Source organism: Melitaea cinxia, chromosome 5, assembly GCF_905220565.1.
Source record: "Melitaea cinxia chromosome 5, ilMelCinx1.1, whole genome shotgun sequence".
Taxonomy (NCBI): domain Eukaryota; kingdom Metazoa; phylum Arthropoda; class Insecta; order Lepidoptera; family Nymphalidae; genus Melitaea; species Melitaea cinxia.
In genome coordinates this window covers 7,644,616-7,662,515 of record NC_059398.1, presented here as the reverse complement: position 1 = coordinate 7,662,515, position 17,900 = coordinate 7,644,616, and the positions used below count along the sequence as shown (strand labels likewise).

At 32.3% G+C, this 17,900-nt stretch overlaps 2 protein-coding genes and 1 long non-coding RNA gene across 3 annotated transcripts in view; 2 read left to right on the top strand and 1 right to left on the bottom strand.

The window, feature by feature from the left end:
- Window positions 1–1,236: 1,236 nt before the first annotated feature.
- LOC123653500 (late secretory pathway protein AVL9 homolog) lies at window positions 1,237–4,710 on the bottom strand. The gene is made up of 8 exons (XM_045589490.1): window positions 4,642–4,710; window positions 4,265–4,462; window positions 3,932–4,148; window positions 3,375–3,564; window positions 2,497–3,218; window positions 2,203–2,386; window positions 1,883–2,036; window positions 1,237–1,242 (listed from the first exon to the last, which is right to left on the bottom strand). The coding sequence occupies exons 1-8, from the start codon at window positions 4,708–4,710 to the stop codon at window positions 1,237–1,239; spliced, it is 1,740 nt and encodes a 579-aa protein (XP_045445446.1).
- An 803-nt stretch (window positions 4,711–5,513) lies between these two features.
- Window positions 5,514–17,900, top strand: part of LOC123653495 (serine/threonine-protein kinase tousled-like 2) — a 71,068-nt gene continuing 58,681 nt past the window's right edge. The window contains exons 1-2 of the mRNA XM_045589487.1: window positions 5,514–5,904; window positions 7,229–7,285. Coding sequence (XP_045445443.1) covers window positions 7,261–7,285 — 25 coding nt within the window. The 5' untranslated portion in view covers window positions 5,514–5,904; window positions 7,229–7,260. The remainder of the gene's footprint in view (window positions 5,905–7,228; window positions 7,286–17,900) is intronic.
- On the top strand, window positions 17,245–17,514 carry LOC123653499. Its single transcript, XR_006743115.1, has 2 exons — window positions 17,245–17,375; window positions 17,444–17,514. It is a non-coding gene; the product is annotated as an uncharacterized LOC123653499 (long non-coding RNA).

Genomic DNA, 17,900 nt, shown 5'->3' with positions numbered 1-17,900 from the left:
AGTGTACTATAAATTTAGATCCTAATTGTACTGAACTTACGAGAAATTATTACAGTTCACAATGAAAAGATAGTAGACGAAAACTAGGCTTTATACTTTAAGGTAAAAAAAAAATTAATACGAATGTTAAAGATTTGAATAAGATAGAGACGAAAAAATATGATTTTTAAACCGACATGTGTGAAATCAGCAAGCAAAGCAAAAGGTATCATATATGCATTACATTCTTATGCATTCTTTGCATGAGCATTATTGCAGCGCTCAAGGGGCCAAATATAAATAAGCAAGGAATTCGCTGCACTTAGAAAGTTTATTATAATAAACACCAAATTAAATGTATATGTAAGTATTTAACTCAATACATTTTACATCACAATGACTAATTAACAGTAAAAGTAGTCAATTATTATCTATCATGACGATGTCTAGTTATAACACTAATATTTAGTTTAATTCAATTTGACATACAATAAAAGGTCGGCAAGTTAAATGTTTCTATATATACACACAATTTTCCCAAGAATATAAAAACAACTTATAATTAATTTAACATAACATAATCTCATCAAGCTTTAATAATTTACTAGTGGGGACTAGCCTCTCTTTCATTTCCATGCAAAGCAAATTATAATGAAAGTAGTATTTTAAAATCCTTGATACTTATATTTTTTAAGTACAGAACATTAAAAATAAAACATAATTGTGTTTGCAGGCAAACGAAGAAAAATCGACTTCAATTATATCGACAAGTAATACAACGTAGGTATACGAAAAAATAGTCAAGTAAATACGCATTATCAAAGATTACTCCAAAAGTTGTAGTCAGATCTCGATGAAATTTAAATGTGACCACATCGGCTTTCAATTAAATTAAAAATCATTAAAATCGGTACATCCAGTAAAAAGTTATGCGGATTTTCGAGAGTTTCCCTCGATTTCTCTGGGATCCCTTCATCAGATCCTGGTTCCTTCCCTATCATGGTACCAAACTAGGGATATCTCCTTTCCAACAAAAAAAGAATTATCGAAATCGATTCATAAACGACGAAGTTAACCCCGAACATACATATACATATCTTTCTAATATATAAAATTCTCGTGTCATGGTGTTAAATATTGAACTCCTACGAAACGGCTTGACCGATTTTAATAAAATTTTGTGGGCATATCGGGTAGGTCTGAGAATCGGCCAACATCTATTTTTCATACCCCTAAGTTATAGGGGGGGGGGGGGGGTTAAGGCTATTAATAACATATATGGCAAAACAACGTTTGCAGGGTCAGCTAGTATATATATACGGTCGAATTGAGTAACCTCCTCCTTTTTTTGAAGTCGGTTAACAAACTTTTAACATTTTATAATTATTTGCCATTTAATATAAAGTTACAAAAAATTCGCACTATTTCATACTTACAAAGTTACTACTTGATACTAGATCGTAATATTGTATTCAATGGTTTGTTGAAATATGTATTTTGTGATCATTAAAATATGAATTAAACTTTGCAATAGCTACCTGTACAACTAATTGTATCAATGATTATTTATTATTTCTAAATATATATATATATATATATATATATATATATATATAAATTATAAAGATTCATAATAAGACTACGGGCAGTCACGATCCACGTGGAAAACAGATAGCTACACTTACGGATAACAATTAACTAATTTAAATATCACACTTCAAATGACTCGTATTTTACTAATATTGGACGCTGCGTCCTCTTCGATGAACTTGTCTGGCGGGTCGGTATCGGCATTCGGGAGGCGCTGTCGGTTGTCGTCGGGCAGCTCGGGCAACTCCGCTAGCTCGTCGGCCGGGTTTTCATCGAAGTCGAGCCTGTCGTCGGAGGTGTCGGAGGCGGCGGCAGGGGGCGCAGTGAGCGCGCTCCACCAGCCCGTCAGCGCGCCGCGCGCGTGCGACAGCGCGCCGCCCACCGCGCGCGACGTGCTCGCCACCGCGCGCCCCGTGCTCGCCACCGCCGCCGACACCTTGCGTCCGCCCTCCGTCGTCGACATCGTGCTGCGATACATAACACGCATACATTTCTTTCACGCTTCTTCATTTTTATAAACTTTCACTACCCTATCAGCTACCCTTTCTTTAATTATCATCTAAATTTATTTTTCTTCAAAGGTTGTTTTAAAAAATAATTTTGTAAACATGTATATAACTTGGGTATACTCACTGAGCTAACTTAAGCTTCATATCAGCTACAGATAGTTGCCCAGAGAAGGGATGTATTGGAGTAAGATTCATGAAAGCTTCAACATCTGCATCATTAGTATCTTTTAACCACTTTTCATAAGCTGGTGTCAATTTAAAGGCTGTCATAAACTGGGCATTATAACCTTCAATCTCTCTACTTCCTTCTGCAATTGAAAAAATACATTATTATAGATAATAATAAATAGATAAAGAGTTAATAAGTCACTAAAGAATAACATTGTGTCTATAGATAATAATAGAAGTATATCTTTACCTGGTAGTAGTGATGTTCTTAATAAATATATCAAGTAACTAGCAAATTGATCTCTTATCCAAGTGTCACCTTGGGTGGAACCATGACGCACTACATGATCTGCAAACCTAAGATCTTCTGTTCCGAGAGTCAACTGCCTTCTGAGGCTCATATCAGCTGTTTCTATTCTCATTTCATTAACCTCTACCAATACATCAAAGAGTTGCCTCTTCTGTTTAAAAAGTACATTAGACGCTCCAACAACAAAGCCATGGACTGCAGAATCAGATAATAAATCTAAATACTGTAAAGACAAATAAGGTAAACAAATGTAACCATCTTCAAACAGTGGTAGGGGAAATCCGCACTCAGTTTGATCAATTTGTCCAGTTAAATTATACAACCCATCTACACTCATATCCCTAGCCATTGTAGGACTTTGCTGAGCTTCTGGTACAGATTTTTGTGTTTTATATTTTTCACCAATGCTGTGACACTTTTCCCTTCCAGGTGAAAATTCCTGCCTATCAACAACATCTGTTAAAATTGACTCATCAAAACTCTGCCGACTGACACTGTCTTTTTCTTCCAACAAATTGCCACTCTCTTTAGGGGAAAGTTCTTCTTCAGATTGGCTTGTTCCATTAATTAGAGTTTCTTTTAAGGAATTAATATTATCACCTATGGCATCCAATTTTTTATCTTCCTGTACAATAGGAATTGGAGATAATGGCCTTGAAAGACTGAAAATAAAAAATTTACATTATTGAATAAAACAATACTTTTTATTAATACAATAGTTCCAAATATGGTTAACAACTAAATCAATAAAATAGTAATAATAATTTACTAAGTAATATATACACTCAATCAAATTAGTCAAATGTTGATTAACTCACACAACATTAGCAGATTGAGACAATCCGTACTCTAAGCAGCGTGGCAGAAGGGACACAAGTGTCAACAAGGCTGCAGATAATGCCCCAGCTGGAGACCCATATATAAGTACTTTTCTTCTTAATAATAATAACTTGAATAGTAGTAAAGCCTTATGTCGCCAATTTTCTACCAACTTTTGAACAGAAAAACCTAGAAGTTAACGTTATACATATTCATAATTCATAAATACAAGAATATAGTTCAATAAAATAAGACAAGGTTAATTTTATTTTATTTTCACATTATATTTGTACTTTTTATAGATATATATGTAATATTTATGTGTATAATTGTATATAAGTAGTGGTGTGTATATATATATTGTATGATGTTATGAATTTAATTTAATTAGCTTTTTATTTTTAAGAATCTGTATATTATCTACATTACTGCACTTTCTTAGCCTCTCAGAAGAGATCTCTTCTAGAGATAAGTCCACCGTTGCTAACTAAATTTGTGTATAAATAACTGTACAAAAATTTTAAGTGCAGTAAAGAATATAACATTTCATTCTTACCTTCAAAAGCTTGATCAATTTGAACTGGACAACTGTTAAGATGCTTATAAGCATCTTCAAGGAGTTTTGTCTGTGAGAAATCTCCTTGCAAAAACCACGCTCTTACAACTAACTCCATTTTCACAGCGAGGCGTCCAAAAAGAGGGACCCGACAAATCACACACACACTTTTCTGGACTGAACTTCGTGTCATATCTTCTGTTTTTTGGGCTACTTGCTATAAATTTGGGATCTAATTAATCAATTTTGTTAGCACTGTTATTGGAGCAAAAATATAAATATTACAATATTAAAATATATTTAGCAAAAAATAAGTAAATTATTTATATTTACCTCCAGTGGTATCTGTCGAAAACATGATATACCATAAACTGTATGTGCTGGTTCAGTTAACCCTGGTAAACTAAAAAATATTATATCTGAAAGGTAATTGTGAGACCCATCTGGCAAAGCAAGCGCAGGTAAATAGCGCCAAGCAGGTGGAAGTTCCGACGGACGTCCAGGGACCAATTCGGGGTAACAATGTTCGACCTGACAAGGAAGATTTAAGAATATATATTTAATGACATTTTATACTTAGACATATGGCTCTTATTTTTAATATTATGCATTTTCTGCTTTATAGAACAAAAAGATACTGAAATATTTAGCTGCCAGATACTAATAATTTTACCAAACAGTATTGATTAAAGAAAATCTATGACGCCTACCTGACAACCTTTCTTATGATGGAAGCCCACCACAATAATATTCAAAACAGGTTCATTTATAAACGACATTTTGTTTTAAATAAAATCTTCTCCGCTAAAGGTTATCATATTTTCGCTAAAATATGACCAATTCAAGAGCAATTAATTATACTGTTCCAAATAACTTTGCGTCACAAACCGAGTAAGGTTGACTTATTGACCATCTCATTTGACATTAGTTAGACGCAAAATCGGGGTTAACTGTACCAAATTTTTTGACCAAATTACTTATCATAATTTTGTTTTTGACTAAATAAGTACACACTATTAAGGTAAAAAAAATAATTATAGATGATGTAGAGTACTAAAAAAATATTAATGTTCGAATGCTTGTAAAAATTGATCTATAATTATTACTACATAAAACATATAATTAAAACAGACACGTTCCAATTTTTACTACAAGTTACCATTAAATAAATATCACAATACTTTTTCTTTACAAATATAAATAAAAAAATAATATAAGTATTTCAGATAATCACAAAATTCCATGGACTAAGTTGTCACTGATTTAACAATGAACTATGAACTTAGCTACCTACATATATACTAATCTGTGAATCTATATATACATATTTGAAAACGACATATTATTAACATACAATTACAATTTAATTGATTTTTTTAGTAGTCATTCAAATAAAATATACATTTCAGGCGTTTTTAAATAAACAAATTGAACTATTTGCAGTTCTCATATTATCTGGCATCAGCTTTATAGCTGTGATAAAAGTTTTATCCATTATCCAATGTTACCATTTATTTTATAACATCATAAATCACAATGCTTGAATGGTATTCAAATCGTAACCTATGTTATTTGTAATCTGTATTGTATTGTCATTGGTCATCTATCTTAATCGTTTTGTCTTGATTTTGTCTACATCTATGCTGTGGTTGCAAATTTTTGATTTGCACTTTCATTATCCATATAAATATTAGTGTTTTTGTTACTTAAGATATGTTTATTTGTTAATTTTACGATTAAGAAACTAAGCACTAAATCGTTAGTAAGGAAAAATACGTGTTGTTGGCGGGAGAATAAAATAACTATTATTGTTTACAATAAAATTCATGCGTCGCCATATTCGCACTTATTGCAATGACATTTTATTAAGTCGTGGTTTAGAAATACAATAAATGAACAGTGAAATTGATATATTAGTTTAGAAGCATAGTGCCTTGCCGGAGGTTTTTCTTGATTACCTGATTCCGAAAAAGGTTAGTAAAAATATTTAATAATTTGTGACAAAGTTCTGATGTGCATATTTAACTCTCGACGACAAATTTTTTTGTAAGAAACTTTGCCAAATGTTTTATGAGACCTGTAAAATGCGTACGTATATTTAAATGTCAAAATCTTAACATTGGCATTTTAGGCGTAATTTATTATCATTTTTAAATCTCGAAGCTTATTTATATTATTATTTTGTAGCGATTGTTAAATTTCTTACGTAAAATTAATATTCCTTTAATTAGTAAACACATACGATCCTAACAATTTAATTTTCCATTTCAAATCTTATAAAAGTTATGTTGTGAGTGTAATTATTACTACATTATAAACTATAAAGGTTAGAGCAAGTTAAGAGGTAATAACACATTTATGAGATGTGTTACTAGCATAATGTTTAACTTTTACATCAATTAATGCTATTAGGTACCATTTGATGTATGCTTAAAATAATATATTAAGATTAAATTTATGACTGAGGATATTCGGACCCTAGCATGACTCTAGCGATAATCTAGTGTGACTGGTAATTCTTAAAGAAAAAAAACTATCCTAACCTAATCTAACCTCAAAATTAGACCGTTTATTGGTATAATTTTGCTTCAAAAAGAAAAGAAAAAAAATTAACCTAACCTATCTAACCTCAAAATTAGACCGTCCATTGGCATAATTTCGTTCCGTGGGTATTCAGTGTGGTTAAATTGCTAAAACAGAGCCACAACAGATTTGAAACTGTATATAGTGCCAGCCACGCTAAATTCACGCTAGAGTCACGCTAATGTCCTTATATCCTTACCAAAATATAATTGTACAGAAAAAATGTTTGTTTATAAATGAACTATTAAAAAATGTATACCAATTTTTGTACATTTCGTGAAAGGATCCTAAACAATAATTTTATATAAACTCCTTTTATTTAATTGTTTGTAAAACAAAATAGCTTTTACTCTACTCTATATTTTGAAATCTTTCTTTATGTCTATAAATAAATGAGGCAGGTGCAAGTTGCAACCCTAACACATTCAAGGACAACTACTTCTTTTATTACTTCTGGTTTTTATGTAAACAAAATTATAATAAATACAATTAAAAAAAAAATAAACCAATAATAACAATAGCCACTATAAATGTTAATATGTAAATTCATTATGTACACAAGTTCTTTAATTTTTAATATTTATTTTTGAGCAGAGTAAAAAAATTATAAGTTTGCACATAGTTTTATTTAGTCATTGAACAACTTACTTTATATATGTATATTAACCAAAAATATTTTGTGATTATAGTCTTATTGGTAATTTCTGTATACAGGATTCGATGGATAACACATTAGATCCATCGGCATGACTGAAAAGGTGCTATACCCAGGTAAGTTACAAAATATATTTTATAATTATTGTTACCAATTCAAATTCGTTAATTTTTGCTTTTCACTATTTTATACTTCATAAACATTCCATTTAATGTAAATTTTTAATTACTCTAATACTCTGGTATACTATCTTAAATAAACATTTTTCCATAATACTAATTAAAATAAATGTGCAAATTATATTTTTAAACGATATGCTTTAGATAACAAACCACTGCATATTTTGTTATCTTTTAAATTAAAATATAATTTTTAAAATTAAAGACAGATAGTGTATGAGTACATAACAATAAGTAATTACACAATATATGTATTTATTACATTACATGAAACTATATAAATAGTTTCATTTCAATAGCAATATAAGTGCTAATGTTTGTGTACTTTAATAATAGTTTATTTATGATGACTCAATAAACTTGTGACTTGTTACCATATATATTAAATTACATAGCTTTTAATGTCTGGATAACAAATTTTATATTTTATTGCTTTCAAGAAGTAATTATTAGATTAGTTGTACCAATCTCGGTTACTTTAGTCCTAAACAATTAAGATAGTTTATTTCATATAATTTTAGGTTCTTTATATACTGCAATAATTTTTTTTTTTGTTTTTACGAATTTAATATGGCGAAAATGTTTTTCCATTATAATGCATAATCTTATCAAAGTATTGTAGCCATTTTCAATCTTTGTTGCAATGCTTTAGTGCAACGGTAACAGCGCTGGATTGCGGTTGTTCCGCTGGCTGTTGCGGTTTCGATCCCCGTACCTGACATATATTTGTATTGGTCATATAGATAATTTGCCGTGATCTGGGCGTTTATGCTTGTGTATTGTGTGTGTTTCCGGACCCCCTACACAGGAGTAAACCGGCCTGCCAGCTAATGGGGGCTGTTGCCCTTGAGGCGTTTATTATTTAATATTATTCTCATAATAATAAAATAATCACTCATCGTGACGTGATGGTGAATGATTTATTGCTTTTAATTGTCAAGACTAAGAAGGTTGTTCTCTAACTTCATATACATAATAGTAAGCTAATATAGAACCAATTACATTTGTAATTATCATATAATTTTTAGGAACATGCACAAATCAAGAATTTCTAAATATTCGAAATTTAGGCGTAAGACAAACACTTACGAGTGGCAGAAATTCGACAGAATGTCATACATTTTGTTTTATTACTAAAGTTTGCAACCGAATTTAAATTAAATTTTGTGACCTGCTAGATAGATACTTCATAAAACTCTTATGTAAAATTGTATTGAATTATTTTTGTCTCATGTTCAAATAGTATTCTAAGGGTGAAAGTTAGCTGCATTGACTCGTTTGCATTGAAATCATAGTCATTAATATATAATATTTGGCCATTGCAATAGCAGACTAACAAATATTACAGCAGACTTAAATATAGTAATACCTTGACTTAAAACCAACCTCGGCTTACGAGCGTCTGACGTAGGCGGTTTCTTTGGATTCTTTTATTCATTCCGTTTTACGTATTACATTATTGCATTCAGCCTGTATCAGCCCACTGCGGCATAGGCCTCTTTCTCCACTTATTACATAAAATTATTAAATACTTATCATGTAATAAAGAAAATTTGAATGATTTGATGCATCTAATTTAAACATAATTTGCAATGTTTTATAGCGACTTACGCGAATCTGTCTGAACCTGTTATGAATTGGACCCACATATTGTTAAACACTACATTCTACTGTTAGTTGGTTCTATCTTTCACTATGAATGTACTATGAAAAAGTTTGTATATATTTTTAATTAATATATTTACAATATTAATTGTGTTCAGTCATATCTTTTGTCAGACCCTATAAATTCTTAAGGCTACGTCTTGTAATATTTTTTCTTAACCACTTTTGAGCTTTCTTATATTAAAAAATTACGTTTGATTTCACGAAAAATGCTAAACTCAAATTAATAGTTTGTTGTTGTAAATGATGAATGGTGTAATCCACTAATAATAATACGTAATCTTGTTGGCGCACCTGGCAAACGTTAACAATAACATTTGTAAGCTTTCTACGTCGCAAGCCTTTATACCATGTAATGACGTTATATGTTGATAGCAAAATTTTAAAGGAAAAGTTTATTTTATCATTTTTAGCGCAGTTAAAGTAAAAAATTGTTTTTTTTTTATTATTATTTTTATTTATTATGATTCAAAAATATATCTATCCTCTGTACCATTGGAAAGAGACAATCGGCTAGTTTCAACTTTGTAGAGCGTTGTCTCTGTCGCACATGACCTATGTGAAGTAACATCGGACCGTCAAGTATTTCGTATGACAGATCTAATAGTGTAAGATGCCAGGCGCTCCAGACCTTCTATTTTTTTAAAGATATATCCAAAAGTCGATGTGCATTATTTGAGGCTGGGTATCGTACAAATTTTAGACGTCAATTTATGTAAATCGTAATTAATTTGAAGACTTTATTGACGAACACTAAATGTATTTATTATATTTTAAAGGTAGCAAATAAGCGTGGGGATAGCGTAGTTTATTAACGCCTGCAAATGCCAGGAGCATTATAAGCTCATAGAGGTTGATTCTCTAGTAGAGCTAATCCAAGTTTTTATCCAACAATTACACTTTAGCTTAAATAGTTATGTAGTAAGCACAACTATTACACAGCACAACTATGTGTGGCTACGGCACTAAAGAATTTAGCCACCCCCTCTCTTCCCGTGGGTGTCGTAAGAGGCGACTAAGGGATAACAAGGTTCCACAACCACCTTGGAACTTAAGAAGCCGACCGATGGCGGGATAACCATCTAACTACTGGCTTTGAAATACACAGGCCGAAGACGGGCAGCAGCGTCTTCGGTGCGACAAAGCCAGCCCTGCGGTCACCAACCCGCCTGCCCAGCGTGGTGACTATGGGCAAAACACATGAGTTCACGTTATTTTTGGCGTAAGCTTGTGGAGGCCTATGTCCAGCAGTGGACTGTATAGGCTGTAATTTTAATAGTTGTATCTATAACCTAAGACATTCCGGAATTTGATGCTTAAAATAATTTCTCTAAAATTCGGTCGAAGAATGTCTTCCCGCAATTTTTTTTCTCGTCTGATAGTTTAAAAGGAAATGAGTTAAATACGAAACTACGAATAGTGAGTACGAATGAGTTAAAAACGAAGCTATCGAACTTAAAAAGAGGAGAAACTGGATTAAAAATATATTGAAACGAAAGAGAAGTTATGTATGTTTGTTACCCTAAATTTAATGATTATACTTTATAACACGCATTTGGAACATAAAGCTGTTTATAGTTTTTAATATCTCCTACAAACCATTTTATACTGCAATAAATGATACAGATTTAAATTAAAATTTAATGAGTGGTTAGGTACTACGAGAAATGTGCACACAGTTAAAATTTTCACAAAATTGTGTCGTAATAGTATGGTTCACCAATTTTTTTTCATTTTCAGTTACTGTTTATTTTAAGTTACTGTTTCAACGTTAGGATATCCTCTAAAAAAAGTAGTTAAAATCACGTTTAATTTCATTTTTTTTCTAATGTTCTAATCTCTAGGGTCGTTTTTCACGCGTATGCTTCCTCGTGTAAAGGAACAATCGCATAATAATAAAACTGCTTTTTTGTATTTTAATATGTATCACACTTGCCCTGAAGCCCGGAGATTTGATTTAGATATCAATTTTATTACATTATCACTTCACACACATGAAGGTTTCAACACATCAAGAAAACGAGTTTGTACCAGACTTGTAGACAAACTGTAAAAACGAGTTTGTACCAGACTTGTAGACAAACTGTAAAAACGCATTAAGAGGAAAGGGTACCGAAGAGACTTTTCAAAAATAGGTATTTGAATAAAATGTTTCTGTCGCGCTGCATGCCGCTACCGCGCCCCGCGCCATCTCCGCCCCGTTTTTTCTATGTGTGACTGTCGTGTTGTTAGTGTGCGTGCGCCGGCTATTCAGCTATTAATTGTTGACGATATTTTAGTATTCGCATCTTTCGTTTGTGATTGACTACGAGTACATATAGCGCATAGTGCTAATTTTTCTGAATTTGGCTTGTTTTATTGAATTTGTTCTGCATCGTATTGCTGTGACTCGGCTTACTATTATTGAATTTCGTAAACTACTTATTATTTATGTTTTATTATTTTGAATTGGATACTCTTTGTGACTTGATACATGTCTATATTTTTGTGGGTAATTATCGAAATACTTAGGTACTTTATTTATGAATTAGGTATGTAATTACATGGTTGAGGTGTGTGTAAGAATGGGTAATGAAATACATACATAATTATAGTGTATACATGTAGTACATAGTATAAGTGTAAGTATAGTATATATATGTAATGTAGTACATACACAGTATAAAATGTTTGCCTTAGTACCTATATAATTTGTAATGTCTCATGTTTGTCGCAGTTATTAATACATGGGTATAGGTTATATATATTAATTAACATATAATTGCGGCGATATAACAATGGTTAAAAAAAATATTATAAATAAAAAAAAAAACAAGAAAAGCCGCCTGCGTGAAGAACAACTATTAGAAAGTCAATTGAAAAAGCTGGAACAAGATAAAAATTCAATAATTACACAAAGATAGCTAAATAAATTACACCAATTTCAAACATTATGTACTGTACACTTACAAAAATCACGAAGGCGACTTTTTCAATTATTATTTTATTTATGTTTTTTTAGTTAGGCAAATTACGTAATCGATTGAATTTTTTTAAAGAGTGGTTGATTAACATGACATAACATAACAATACACTTTATTGAACACCAACAGAAAATAATAATACGTATCAGATTGATTTTTAACCGACTTCCAAAAAAGGAGGAGGTTCTTAATTCGACTGTATTTTTTTTTTTGTGTGACCGAGTTCGACTTGTACGCAAAGGAAAAAAAGCCGACTTCAATTACACCGACATGTAATACAACAAAGGTAGACGAAAATATAGTCAAGTAAATACGCGTTATTAAAGATTACTCAAAAATTTGTTATCAGTTCTCGGTGAAATTTAAATATGACTACACGATAAACATCAGCTTTCGATTAAATTAAAAATCATCAAAATCGGTACACCTAGTAAAAAGTTATGCGGTATAATACAACGTAGGTCGACGAAAATAGTCAAGTAAAAACGTATTATTTATATTACTCGAAAAGTTGTTGTTAGATCTCAAATAAACTCAAGTGAGACCAAATGACACACACCACCTTTCGATTAAAAAAAAATTTGTAGAAATCGGTCCACTCAGTCAAAAGTTCTGAAGTAACATACATAAAAAATACAGTTAAATTGAGAGCTTCCTCCTTTTTTGGAAGTGGGTTAAAAATAGAAACCGATTTTACACGTCTATAGAATTCCTAAGTCGACAAGCTTGAACAGTGAAAGATTTAGTATAAACGAAAGAGGAGTGAGAGGGAAATTCAAGAAGTAAGCTTTCCTCAGAACGAAAACTGCGTTCATTGGAATCACTAAGAAACTTAAATCGTCGTTTTAGATAAGCAGGTACAACAGGATTAAAAAGAATAGAGTAAAGTAAGTTGAGAATATACGTATTCCCGAAGTAGGGAATTGGGTGCCACTCAGGGCGTAACTACTGCCGTATCAGCCGTATCAATGATACGGGGCCCCCTATTTACAGGGTGGTACCCCTAAGGTGTGTAAGCAAAAATTAGTAAAATGCTATCCACAATGTCACTTAATCTTGTGCTTCCTGGAAAAAAGAATAAAAAAACTGTCATACACACCTATAGAGTTTTAACTTCAGAAATGACTGAAGTCTGAAAAGCAGTCCCCTTTTATCCGAGTCAAGCGTGCGCCCAATTGTTGATAACATTCTGTATCGTTTATTTCGGGATTCAGTTAATCATTATGAACAATGAATTAATCTTTTTTATATAAGAATGGGGCCACAAGCAGACGAAGCCATCTGATTTATAACGGCTACCGTCGCCCATGGCCTTTAGAGAAAAGATGTAGACACTAGACGCTTTAAAACCCCCAAATTTTAGCAAGGTCATTCCACACTTTGAATGTACGCGGAAACATTGCGCACGAAGCTCGCACATTGGTTGCAAACCACTGGTGGATACAATTAGCACCACTAGACTTCTTGACATCGAAATAATGCAGAACACGACAAACGACACTGCTCATAGTGCACATTACGCATCGCGTGTTCGCACCGTGGAATGCTCGGTGGGGCTTTTCCCTCATCGTCAAGAGTTGAATTCGACGCAAAAAGAGTGCAAAGAATTTCGCTTACTTTTTCACATAATATGCCAGAGAACCTTCAGGTTCGCGCAATGATGGAAGTGTAGACTAAAAAAAGTTACCTTCGACAGCTTTTGTAAGAAACAAAAGGCATGGGTTCCATTTGGAAAGCCCAATAGTCTCTCGCCAATTCTGCTGTGTTTGAACTTTGCCCTAGCGATTTACTACCTGTAAGACCTGGAGGCAGCGTTGAATCTCTTCTTCAGGTTATGCGCCTGTGAATCCCCCATATAGATGCGGAAGATTCATAGGAATTCACTAATAGTATTGGCCTCACAGGCTGAAGCGAACGATCCCCCACATCTATTGCTGCAGGTCAAGGCTAATAACTCTCCAGCTTGGAACTACAAGCTCTTTAAATTAGCTTAAAATTCGAAATTCAAAACATTCATTCCATTAAAGAACTCATGGAATTATTACTGATAAAATTCAATAGCCTTGCATCCAATTTTCCGGAGGTATTAACTTGATGTTTTTCAAAACTAAAACTGATAAAAAATTACCTAAGGATTTCGATGGAACAGGAACAGCTACAGCAGACTACACTCACTATTGTCTATTCTAGGAGGAAGTTATAACTTATAATCAATAAACATTTATTTTAATTCAATGCAAGCATTTTTTGTGAGAAATCTTTACCCATCATTTGCCTGCCCCCCCACTAATTTTGATACAGGGTCCCAAGGTTCCCGGGGTTCCAAGGAATGCTACGCTAGTGGGGCCACTTGAGTTTTTTACGCAATTCAGAAATATGATTCTATTTGCGAAGTCCAAATACGAATCGCATAGGTACATAGATTCGACCAAATTTAATAATCTGCTCCTCAGTAATGTCAAGAAAACAACTAAGCAATTTTTTACCGATGAAAAAAAACAGAGGAGGTTCTAAAGTCGCTACGTACCTATATTTATTTATGTTTGACCATGCATAGCTTTTTACAAAGTATTCCGAAATTGATAAAAAAATATATTGGAAAGAGTAAACCCCGAAGTTGTTTTTCGCCTAGGAGGCGAGGAAGAAGCGCGGCTCGCAGCTTGCTTGGCATAGGCATGGGAAAGAGCAGTCCTAATTTTTTAAACTTTCTTATTGTATTTTTTATTAGTATTACGGTAATAATAATCATAATATACTTTTTTGAAATCCTTGTATTGAGCCCTTTTGATACCAAAAACAAACAACACAGTTATTTACCATAATTATCATTGTTATTTGTTAGCGAAACCCTTCGTTAGCCCAGGTTTGCACAGTGTTACAATAAAAACCGCATATACAAATACGGTTTTATTGTAGTTCTGAAAAGAGAAATTATTTAATTTTGTTAATACGAATTTTAGAAAATATCGACTAAAAATAACATCACTAGTGTATCGATATAATTGTCGACTATGAGGCATCACTTCGCTGGCGTATATACGTATTGCTTTGACCCTTCCCTCCCCCAGACCTATCCCCCAAAAAGCAAGAAAGGGACAACTGCAGCTCAGACCGTTTTAGGTATATAATTTTTGACCAAAACAGTGTTTCGTAGTCGACTGTTTTCTCCTCAAAACATGGCAATTTTTAAAAAATTTTTTTTTTAGAAAATAAAAGAAGACTTCGGCTATGCCCCTATGTTTTCATTTTTTTGAAAATATGCATATATTTTTTTTAATGAGTGTCTGAAAATGTACAAAAAATTATGCAATATTTCGAGTTTTTGAAGTCTCCTAATTCCTATGATAATAAGAATATGAAAAAAATCAAAACATAGGGGCATGGTCATGGCAGCAAAGAGTTCTATGTCACAAAAATATTTGATCTAGTGTCATTATCCAGGGAGAAAACAGTCGACTACGTTTGTATGGAGAAAGACCCGGTACCCTTTCCTCTTAAATTTCTTGAAGGATTTTATTCTTGATGCGGAAATAATCAAGAAAAGTAAAAACGGTATTAAAATTTGCCAAAATATTTATTAATGAAATATTAGAAACTTTAACTCAAAAAAGTATATACGCATGTGCAATATATGGTGGTCGTCGTTTAAATTTAAATAATTTTCAAATTAATCACAATATAGCAATAAGTATCAAAATACCTAATTTTACCATTATCAAAATATTGAATATAATATGAATACAAAAACAAAATTATGCATAAATACAACAATCCAAAACTTACGTAACGTAATCTTTAAGAGCCATTTCACAAAAATCGGTAACAATCCGCGAAATTGTAATATTTTGACGTCGTTAATCTCAGTGTTGGATGCAATAATGTAATTTATATTCTTGAAATATAATAGAGCAACCTTTGTTGTAGTCCATAGATCAGAATTTTGATTTATATTATGTGTATAAAATTATTAACCTTTTCATCAGCCTCCTCCCTGGGTAAACGGTCGCAATGTATACTTTGAAGTCCTACTTTTCAGTAACCTCTACGTTGAAACCATTTTAAAAAAATATCATAATATGTGGAACATAATTTTGTTGTCCACTATCATAGATTTTTATTCCATTTGTATCTCTATTAAACGATAAAAAAAATTTAAAGTTACGAATATTTTCCAAATAAGTACAATTTTAAAAGCGATATTTCTCTTAGAAAACTAAGAAATTTTAACGAACTATCTTCATCAAAATAAACTTACATCATTAAGGAATACAAAAAATAATAATTAAAAGATGTAATTATTTTTAATACATTTTATATTAAATAAAAAAAAGATAGTATATATTGCCACGCATCAAGGCCGGTAAATCAGTCGAGCGCTAGCGCTCTTACGGCCGATTCCAATAAACGATCTCAAACCATTTTTACTGATCTGAGTTTAAGTTTGCAATCTAAATTTTAGAGAAACCGTTTCAATAACTGAACCATAGATTGATTATGCAATCCAAAACTGCAAGCGATCCGTCAGAGGCACCAATCCGGATTCGAACGGTTTTCGGATCGTCCTCCGTTTGAAAATGGCAGTTGATGGGTTTCAATAACCAATCTTTTGACTTTGACAAATCTTATTTGACTTATCTGTGATCCAAATTTGCAATCCCTAACATTTGGTGGCTTCCGTTGCGATCTTTTTTTCTTTATTACTTTTCATCAATTAGGTACTTCACCTTTTTAAATTTTATCACCTTATTTACTATAATCACCTTAATACCAATCCGGCATTCAATTGTAAAAAATGTACAGTGATAGTGAAAGTGACTTGGAGTTGGAAGTGCTAGAACAGCTTTCAGATTGGGATGATGACGAACTTCTTCCGGCGCCTCGTAAAAGTTTTACGCGGATCAACCACTTGCGCTTACTAAATGAAGCTGAATTTACATTTAGATTTAGAATTAATAAAACTGCGGTAGAGTTACTATTATCAGAAATTATGCCATTTATAAAAGTAACCTCAAAGCGGTAAGTAAAACAATGTCTCAATATCTACTGTTGTCCTTTGTGCGTTGTACTATTGCCAGTTATCAATAATACATTTATGAGGATTTATCATAAAACAATATTTATTGTTTCCAGAAATAATGGGGTTTCACCGCTTCACCAGTTATTGCTGACTCTTCGATTCTATGCATTAGGCACAATGCTTATTGCTGTAGGAGACTTTGTAGGGGTGTCAAAGTCAACAGCATGCAGAATTGTGCAAAATATATCGAAATCAATTGCAAAGTTATATAACAAGTACATTTATATGCACCAAAACAGTGTTAATAAGTTTTACCAAATAGCCCATTTCCCACGTGTTCTTGGTGCAATAGATGGTACTCATATACGTATACAGTCTCCAAGTTAGTAAATATATTTATAATTTAAAAAAGGTACTTTTTTACAAAAGATTTATAAGTTTGTTTTTCAGTGCAAGCAATCGGTGAAGAATTTAGGAATAGAAAAGGTTACTTTTCTTTAAACGTTCAGGCTGTATGTGATGCAGATTTGAGACTGATGAATGTAGTAGCTCGTTGGCCTGGTTCTGCACATGATGCTACTATCTTTAACAATTCTGTTTTGAGAGGCAAGTAACAATTAAATATTGGATTCTAGTTTTAAAATTCATAGCCTTGCGATAATTCCAAATACATACATATGTACATGGATTTTTATCTCGCCTATATATTTATTCTTTACAGTTCAGTGTGACATTGGGACCTTTGGCAACCGCTGGTTACTTGGTGATAGTGCCTATCCCAATAGAGCATATTTACTAACACCAGTTTTAAATCCAAGTAATAGCTCAGAACAAAAATACAATGAAGCTCATATTGCAACAAGGAATCTAATTGAACGGTACTACAAATACTTTTTTATTTTCTACC

Bases quoted from the DNA above. Each gene is read 5' to 3' on its own strand.
- LOC123653500 (XM_045589490.1), bottom strand. From the start codon at position 4,710: ATGTCGTTTATAAATGAACCTGTTTTGAATATTATTGTGGTGGGCTTC. The intron at 4,463-4,641 runs GTAGGCGTCATA...CTTCCTTGTCAG, and splicing joins ATCATAAGAAAGGTTGTCAG to GTCGAACATTGTTACCCCGA. The intron at 3,565-3,931 runs GTAAGAATGAAA...GTTAACTTCTAG, and splicing joins AATTGATCAAGCTTTTGAAG to GTTTTTCTGTTCAAAAGTTG.